This window comes from Anomaloglossus baeobatrachus, unplaced genomic scaffold, assembly GCF_048569485.1.
Source record: "Anomaloglossus baeobatrachus isolate aAnoBae1 unplaced genomic scaffold, aAnoBae1.hap1 Scaffold_398, whole genome shotgun sequence".
In the NCBI taxonomy this organism is placed as follows: domain Eukaryota; kingdom Metazoa; phylum Chordata; class Amphibia; order Anura; family Aromobatidae; genus Anomaloglossus; species Anomaloglossus baeobatrachus.
In genome coordinates, this window is record NW_027443317.1 from 102,872 (window position 1) to 112,408 (window position 9,537).

The 9,537-nt window shown below is 45.2% G+C and overlaps 1 protein-coding gene and 1 long non-coding RNA gene across 2 annotated transcripts in view; one reads left to right on the top strand and one right to left on the bottom strand.

Moving 5' to 3' along the window:
• The window catches only part of LOC142276404 (uncharacterized), a 28,620-nt gene extending 23,268 nt beyond the window's left edge, over window positions 1-5,352 (top strand). Inside the window, exon 2 of the mRNA XM_075332605.1 lies at window positions 5,191-5,352. Within this exon, the coding sequence (XP_075188720.1) occupies window positions 5,191-5,352 (162 nt within the window). The remainder of the gene's footprint in view (window positions 1-5,190) is intronic.
• Window positions 5,353-8,241: 2,889 nt separating this feature from the next.
• On the bottom strand, window positions 8,242-8,791 carry LOC142276403 (uncharacterized). Its single transcript, XR_012739855.1, has 3 exons — window positions 8,539-8,791; window positions 8,347-8,406; window positions 8,242-8,266 (listed from the first exon to the last, which is right to left on the bottom strand). It is a non-coding gene; the product is annotated as an uncharacterized LOC142276403 (long non-coding RNA).
• Between the last annotated feature and the right edge of the window lie 746 nt (window positions 8,792-9,537).

The window sequence follows — 9,537 nt, forward strand, 5'->3', positions numbered from 1 at the left end:
AGGAGGCGCCGAACCTCGCCCCTCGAACAGCATTCCAGAGTAGCGCCAATAGTGGGGTGAGATCTCAAAGTAGACGGGAAAAAGCTTGCGACCCAAGGCATGGCCGGTAAATGTACCTCCGAGAAGCTCTGTTCCAGGGCGACCCATGGTTTCATCCTAGAGTGGTGGCACCAATCCAGAACCCTAACCATATGTGTGGCCCAGTAATATTTTTTCATATCAGGTATTCCCAGCCCTCCCCTACACTTAGGTCTGCACAGTAGGGAACGGGAAAGTCTCGCCGGCTTATTCGCCCAGATAAATTTAGTATATAGTGAGGCCAATTCCTTGAAGAAAGAGCTCGGGATCTTAATTGGCAGGGCCTGGAAGAGGTATAGAAGTCGTGGTAATATATTCATCTTCAATATTGCACATCTCCCAAACCATGTGAAAAGGCCCCTCGCCCAATTTGCGCAGTCTGTTCTAATGGACTGCAGGAGAGGGAGATAATTCAGCTTATATAGTTGGCTAGTGTCCGCTGCCAGCTGGACCCCCAGGTACCTCAGAGAGTGATTAGCCCACTTAAACCCGAACGCAGATTGTAGCGAAATAACATGATCTTGGGGGAGAGATACATTCATAGCCTCCGATTTTGACATGTTAATTCTAAAATTAGAAAGAGAGGAGTATGTTTCCAGCTCTCTCAGTAGATTGGGCAGGGAGACCCGAGGGTTGGTAATAAAGAAAAGTAAGTCGTCCGCGTACGCCGCAATTTTGTAGGTGGAACCAGCAACTATAGGGCCGGAAATGTCAATGTTATGAATATAGCACCAATTCAGAACCAGTAGGTATTAGAAAAGAATTCCAACATGTACAACTTATATAGATCTAGCAACATGTGATAATAAAACTTAACCTTTAATTGGGTTATTTAAAATAAATATACAAACTGTGATCCAAACACCATTTAAAACCTGGAAATGATGGGACCAATGTGTGCTGCGTGTATCTATGGCACCATCATTTACAGAAAAAGGGGAACGGGTAACGTTCACCTAGATGAACAACACCGGAGATGTAATGAGTTTTTCAACACACAAAAAGCTGATGTGGTATCGCTGATTAGACAGATGCTGTGTAAGTGCAGCCTTCAAAGATAAATGTATACACAAGAAGTAGCATGCCACTCAACAGACAGAATGTTGTCACTCAGCGTCATCAACACCAGACCAAAAATAGTGTGAATGTCCCACTATAGAGCTAAGCTAGTGTGATACGCTCTATCAGGGGACAACCAAACATATGCACCATGACATGCGGTGCCCAGGAAATAATGACCTCATAATACCTGTACCATGCTCTATACAAACAACGGCAGGGGTCAGGGACAATAGGATGTCATATACAGTGCAATATTAGGACCACTTAAAGTGGAACCATCTCACCCAGTCTTTTTGTCGGTGAGGTGTCGTCCTTCTCCAGTGCTGCTTAGTCCAACTACCGGCACTTGGGGAGCAGTGGCTTGGTCACTGGCCCTGTCTGGGATACAACTGACCCTAAGATAATCCACAAAAACTCCCGCCCTTACAAGGGCAGTCCACAGCTGGCCCTGTTGTGGCTGACCCTAATATCCATCAAGCAGGTGACTTCCGACGCGTTTCACAACGACTGCTCATCAGGGGAGGCTTGAAACACCTGAAAATCGTGGTTATGGCTCAGGCTTAGAGCTCAAACCTATGTGGCCTGGTATCATTCCTGTCAATGTTACCTCTAATTCGGCTAAGCAGGGGTTCCAGGGTCAGGATAAAGATCAGGGGTGAGAGGGGGCATCCCTGCCTTGTGCCGTTAAGAATGGGAAATCTATCTGAAAGGAGACCGTTCACCCAGACCGTTCACCCTGACCGCGGCAGAGGGGTTACTATACAGAGAGCATATCCACCTGAGCATCATCCTCCCCAACCCCACCTCCCGCAGAACCTCCTCCATGAATATCCAATTGACTCTGTCGAACGCTTTTTCTGCGTCGGTCGACAGGAGCATCAGGGGCAACCCTTCCGAATTAGCCCTGTGGATTAAGTTCAGCGCCTTAGTGGTGTTGTCCCTCGCTTCCCTTCCCATCATGAACCCAGCCTGGTCCGGGTTGACAATCCCCCCCAGCAATGGAGAGAGTCTCTCTGATAATATTCTGGTGAAGAGCTTCAAGTCTGTGTTGAGGAGGGAGATGGGTCGGTAACTAGAACAAGAGGTAGGGTCTTTACTCTCTTTAGGGATGACTACTATATTAGCGGCCAAAGAGTCTCTCGGCAAGTGGACCTTTTCGGAGAGTGAGATATTGTTAAAGGCAGAGAGAAATGGGGGAGCAGCATGGAGCCCATCTTTTTGTAGTAAAGCAGGGGGAAGCCATCTGGGCCAGGGGCCTTACCAGTGGGGGAATTTTTAATTGCAGCCCAGTACTCCTCCTCTGAGATGGGTCTTTCCAGGGCATCCGCAACCGATTGGTTCTGGTCCTATTCTCAACAATAGAAGAGGCCCTGTTCAAAGTCCGATCAGGATACCCCCTCCCACTGAGTCTCTCTCTAATGCGGACAGCTTCACAACGATAGGAAGCTTCAGATGAGCATAAACGCTTCGCTCGTAAGAGCTCACCCACAGGTAAATTCTGTAAGGTGTGGGGCATGTGACAGCTACTCGCATGGAGAGAGGTATTGCCACAAATAGGCTTCCTATACAGAACAGAATGAATGGAACCAGTCAAGGGGTCGCCAGATAGCAGGATGTCCAGGAAGGGAGCTGAGTCCATATATAGGTTCATGGTAAATCTCAAATTGAGAGGGTTGTTGTTAAAATGTGCATTGACGGCTTCCATGGCCTCCTGGGGGATATCAAAATCTCCTGTATTACATATCATAACTTGATCATCAATATATCTTGCATACCAAATAATGGTATGCAACAATGGATTATCACTTGTATAGATATATTTCTCTTCCCAGTAGGCCATGTAAATATTAGCCAATGCACATGAAAAACATGCCCCCATAGGACAACCGGCTATCTGGAGATAAAATGTTAAGTTAAACTGGAAAAAATTGTGGGTCAACAGAAAACCTGTTGTCATGAGAATGAATTCTTTGAGGACATCGTCAAATGAGCTGTATTTATTTAGATGAAAATACAGAGCCTGTAAGGCTTCCCTATACGGTATGCTAGGATATAATGAGACCACGTCGCTTATTATCCAAAAAGAACCACTCGTCCAGGACATCTCCAAATCCTGTAAGAGACTCTTTGTGTCTCTAATATGACCAATAGTACGTTTCATGAGCGGCTGGATATAATGATCTAGCCAGTCACTCAGATTGCTGGTTAGAGACCCAGTGCTGGCTACTATGGGTCTCAATGGGGGAGGGAAAGTGCCCTTATGGACCTTGGGAAGGCCTTGAAAAATGAGACACACCAGAGAGTCGACAAAAAGATATTCGTGGACCTTTTCATTAAGAACTCCCCATTGAAAACCTTGTGAGAAGAGGACCCGTAACTTTGAGGAAAAATCAGATGTGGGATCGCAAGGCAATTGCCTGTAAGTGGATTTATCACTCAATATGGTATTAATCTCTCTTTCATACAGTTTGCTGTCCAGCACTACTACTGAGCCCCCCTTGTCCGCCCCCCGGACCACAATGTGACTATTGTCCTTCAGATCTTTAAGTGCTCTTTTTTCAGAGGATGACAAATTGTCCTGAATCTGGGGTTTCATCAAGAGTATATTTCTGACCTCCGATTCTATAAGGTCCTGGAACGTGTCCATAACAGGAACCCTGGAGGCAATAGGATAAAAACTCGGGTTCTTATTGACAAAAGGAGAAGGTTCAGATATACCCGTACAGGTGTCACTTAGTTCTTGTAAGTGCGTAACCGCAATCTGTTCCCTCAAATTCCAAAATAGGGGGACATGAGTAGAATTGTTGGTCGGAGGATCAGGTGAGTTGGGCCTATCAGTATTGTCCGCATCAGTATTGGAAAAATGTCTTTTTATTGTGAGATTCCTGACAAACCTATTAACATCTCTAAAGCTGGTGTCACACATAACGACGACGACAACGACGTCGCTGCAACGTCACCATATTCTGTGACGTTGCAGCGACCATAGATAATCGTTAGTAAGCTGTCAAACATGCTAAATAAAGCAGCGACGGAGCAGAGATCATAGCGACGTCGACGGTCGTTGTGTGGTTTCAGACATGTCATTGCACGACGAGTCAGAGGTGTGGTTTTAACCCCTAGATACGGTTTGCGTTATCTCTTTTCACGCCCCTCTGTTCCTATTGGTGATCGCTACAGCGCTTTGCGTTGTCTTTCTTCACGCCCCTCTGTTCCGATTGGTCATCACTACAGCGTCGCCTGATTGGGTGACCGTATCAAACAAAAGACGACGCAGTAGCGCTTCCATTCACTCTACCTGAGCTTTTTCAGAACGCAGTTTGCTGCAGTGATTCTTTCAATTTGTTGATTTCGTCTTGGATTTTTAATATTCTCCTGACTTAAAGGTAAGTAATTTTGGGCAGTATTATACCAATATTCTAGTACATCGTGACATTAATATAGCAACTGTATTCTTGTATATTGGGGCAGTATTATAGTTATATTTATCTATGTACATAGGGGGAAGTATTATAGCTTTTCTATTCCTGTACATAGGAATATATATATATATATATATATATATATATATATATATATATATATATAAAAATAAATATATCTATGGGGCCAGTATTATAGCAATTATATTCTTGAACATATAGCTATTTTCTACATATATATATATATATATATATATATATATATATATATATATATATAGGTATATATGTATATATATTTATATATTCAATACCGCTGTACATATAGTTATGTTCTTGTACATAGGGGCAGTATTATAGTAGTTATATTTTTGTACATAGGGGCAGTATTATAGTAGTTATATTCTTGTGCATAGGGGCAGTATTATAGTAGTTAAATTCTTGTATATAGGGGGCAGTATGATAGTAGTTATATTCTTGTACATAGGGGGCCGTATTATAGTAGTTATATTATTGGACATAGGAGCAGTATTAAAGTAGTTGTACGTAGGTGGCAGTATTATAGCAGCTATATTCTTGTGCTTAGTTTATAACAATGTAGTAATACATTAATTTCCTTTTTTTTCAGATGTCTTCCAACAAACAAGAATTTATAAGGGAGATGATTGATATGTATCGATCCCTGCCTTGTTTGTGGAAGATTAAGTCTGTCGATTATAGCAATCGATACAAGAAAAAGCAGGCCTATGAGCAGCTTGTTGAATTGTTCCAGAGGCATAACCCTACTTAGACCATTACAACTGAGATTGTGCGAAAGAAAATCCAGGGTCTTCGCACCGTTTATAAAAAGGAACTAAATAAGGTGGAGAAGGCCAGCAAATCTGGTGCCGGAACGGAGGAACTTTACGTTCCAAAGCTTTGGTACTACGATTTGCTGGCCTTCATAAGAGACCAAGAGGTACCACGTACAATAACATCGCTGTCCTTTGGTCCCGGAACACAGCCTGAGGTCCGGTCTGACACCACAGTTGGAGATGTAAGTACCTTTGTGAAACTTTTGATGTACATGGCATTATTTAATTGAAAATAGTTACTACGGTTTTCTATGATTACTGTTGCAGATTTCAAAATGTATCCCTTCCAGTTCAGATAAGTATACTCCTTTACTAGTTTCTCCACACTCTATTTTCATACCATGTAATGACATTTCATATCTTGTAGTACTAGTCTGCCCCTCCCATTAGTTTCCAGTGCATGTGTATCCCTGTGCCTGTTGCTCATGATATCTGAGTTTAACATCATTTTTATTGTTCCGCAGGATCGTTGTGAAGCTGGGCCAATAGCGACAGGTGGTGATGATGAAATTGCCGGGACTTCCGAGGAGACCGCAGAAGCTCCATTACCGCGGCGGATCTCCTCAACCCGTAAGAGGCAGCCGAACAACACATCATCAACAGACCTTATGGATATGGCGAAGAAAATCCTGGAGCAGCACAGCAGACCATCCATTTGCGGATTTGCCCAGCTTACGGATGAAAGACTCCGTAAGCTGGATGACAAACAAAGAGGTCATGTCGAAAGGGTCATGCTGGAGGCCCTCAACAAGGTGGCATTGGGGAAACTGACAGACTCCTCAAAAGTGTGCGAAGTAGATCATCAACAACACTCTTCATGGAACCAAGTGCCATGGATGAGGATGGAGCCTCGACCGCACCTCCAGCATGACCCCCCCGCACAGTATCCCATGTTCCCCCCAATGAACCAATTTTTCAGCCCACAGAGGCAACATTTAAATGACTCTAGTAACCAATATCAAAATTTATAGTTTTTGTTTTTTGTTATAATATTTATGCTGTTTTTGTTGTTGTTTAAGCAATGTTAGGGAATTGTAATAAAAAATGTCTTTGATTTCAAACTTTTGTACAGCTTTCATGAATTCTGCATAACATTATTCACGGGGTAAAGGGCTGGGTGGAGGTCAGGGTCGCCATCATGGCACAACTCTACAGATGCACATATATAATGTGTGTGTGTGGGTGTTTTTTTTTTAATTAAGAATGTTTTTGTGGGTTCTTTGTTTTAAAGCTGTGGTGGGGAACATAGTGCTCTCCCTGCTGCCTTATAGTGCTGTCACCTAATGCTCTCCGAGCTGCCTTCTAGTGCTGTCACTGTCAGTGCTGTTTGTGTTATGCCACCTACAGCTCTTTGTGCTGCCACCTATTGCTGTGTTGCCCAGGGATTGGGGGGGAAATGAGATCCTGGCCAAGGGGTTACTTCTGCAGGTATCCCGGTGTCGTGACCCGGTCTGTAATGTCAAGCTCCCAAAAAAGAGGGGGATTAGGTAGGGGGAATTGTCTGTCACGCCACCCGTGGGTTGCGTTGATAAGGTGGTGGCACCGCCACTGCCTCTGGGGACCGTGCCCGGGACTGATGGTGTGGGGCAGCTAGGTGGGATACCCTCCACGGGTAGGGGGATTTATAGTCCCAGGGCCCAATTGGGAGAGGTAGTTTGTAGAGTGACGGGTACAGTCCTCGCCTTGTACCGGGTGGTGCAGGAGTACTCACAGTATAAACCAATAACTAACCCCAGTCCAGTAATTAACCAAGTTGCTGGTAACAGGTGCCAACGGCCCGCTGCTGTGAAGACGGGTCCCACACCCGTGTGTGTAATTCAGGTGATCTTTTCCTGCCCGAGGTATGTGTCTTCTTTTCACACTGGTCCGTACTGGGTCCCGACAGCTGGCACCCCTCTCCTGGTCCACTTCGGGTCCCACAAGAGGCTGGCCCATTCCTGAGGCCGTGAGTACCACTCACCCCAGCCCCACACAGGGGCTGCTTATGTGACGCCCTGGACTAGCCAGGTGGTCTCAGAGGTAACATCACACACACACACACACCCTCCCCTGGACAGTCAAGATCATTGAAAAAAAAAAAAACCTTGTTGCCACTGTACAGTCTTGATGTCCTCCTGTTTTCGTGGGGAGGGGGTGAGTGGGGTCTGATTGGCTGGTGTGTGTTTGTGTGTGGGAACCTCCCCAAGGGAGAGTTAAATCAGCATCAATAACATGTATGCAGACCTCTGTAACACCCAGGTTTTGCCAGGGCGGCACAGTGCTCTTTGTGCTGCCAACTACTGCTCAGGGTGATGTATATGCCCCATACTCTTAAGGGATGTATATGACGCAGCCTCTCCTGGGATGTATATGCCTCAGTGTTTCCTGTGATGTATATGCCCTAGCTTCTCCTGTGTTGTGTATGCCCCCAGCCTCTCCAGACCAAGACAAACATGGAAATGTAGTGGTGAGAATCAAAATGATCCATCTCACCGAACATCACAGTCTCTCCAGCCACCACTCTGGGGCTGATTTTATTAATTATTTTAACAAATATAGCCTGGTCGTGTTCAAGTTGATAATTTGGTGTGGCCCCCGTTGGTTGGTAGAAAATTCCAAATGGTCCCCGGCAGTAAATAGGTTCCCAAACCCTGTTTGAAAGTTTTGTCCAAAAATGTAAGCAACAGCGAAAATAAACTAGAAAGATTTATGTGACATACAAAACAAAAAAAAACATTTAAATCACAAACATTCACATTTAGTGGCCCTGCTGTTGGGCTGCCAAAAACTGTTCCAGCATCTCCCCATGACGCCGGACGGCTTCTGACAAACGCCGTTGTGATTCCACCAGGTCCTGTAGTGTGGGGATTTCTGTGGAGGGAATGGGAAAAGTTAACCATCCTTGTTCCAACATCGAACTGTCAGGTATATGTTTTTGGTTGACCACTTACGGTTCTGGGGTTCATCACCTTCTTCCTCTGAGGCGCTGATGGCCCAACCAGATCCTGTGGCTAGGGAACACAAATCAAATATTAGTACACGACAGCCCACCATCATTTAAACATCCCTGTATCCTTTACAACTTGTAGGGACACCATGTTATGTGCATAAATTACAGGAAGGGTAGCCTGCACAAAACTCACCAACTGATGCGGGGGAGAAGGCATCGTTAGAAGGAGAAGTATGGGGAGACAGGGTAGAAGGTGGTGATGGGGTTGAAGGAAGAGATGGGGTTGCAGCAGGTGATGGGGTTGGAGAAGGAGAGGGTGTCCCAGCAGGCGCAGCAGGCGGAGGTGGTGGATCTGCAGCAGGAGATGGTGGAGCCGGCGGGGATGGTGGATCCGCAGCAGGAGATGGTGGAGCTGGCGGAGATGGTGGATCCACAGCCGGAGAGGGTGGAGATGGTGGAGCTGCCTGTGCAGCTGGAGGTGGTCCTAGGTATAGGAGAAAACTTTTATTGAGCGCATAACTCCAGGCCACTATGGCTTACGCCTACTTTACACCATACAATTCTGCATACGATATCGTATGTGATGTGACACGCCCCCATCTTATGTGCGACAACTGAAATTTGTTGACCGTGTCGCACCTATGCTTTGTTCCTGTCACAAGTACTTACCCTTCTATACGACCATCCATACGTAAGAAGCGGGACGCAGGTAAGTTGCAGTTCATCATTCCCGGGGTGTCACACACTGCGATGTGTGCTGCCTCGGGAACATTGAGCAACCAGACGTTCAATTTTTAGTAATTGAACGACGTGTATGCGATGAACGGTTATTCGTTTAATCGTAATCGCATGTAGGTTTTACAGACTACAATATCTCTAACGATGCCGGATGTGCATCACTTACAACGTGACCCCGCCGACACATCGGTAGATATATTGTAGCATGTAAAGCCCGTGTATAGCCTGCTTTTTTACGTATGTTTGACAAACCTTTTTCTAGGGGCACCAGACACATGGGGACCACTTGCCTCAAAGCAGCAAACATGCTGCATTCATTGGAAAAACAAGGCACAAAAATCAATCACTTAAATTATTCTATTTTATTCTGTTCTGTAAATAGTATAACATATGGCTTGTACTCAAGGCTTCTAATGTCACTCTGATATGCACCGAGATAACAATGATAATCAGA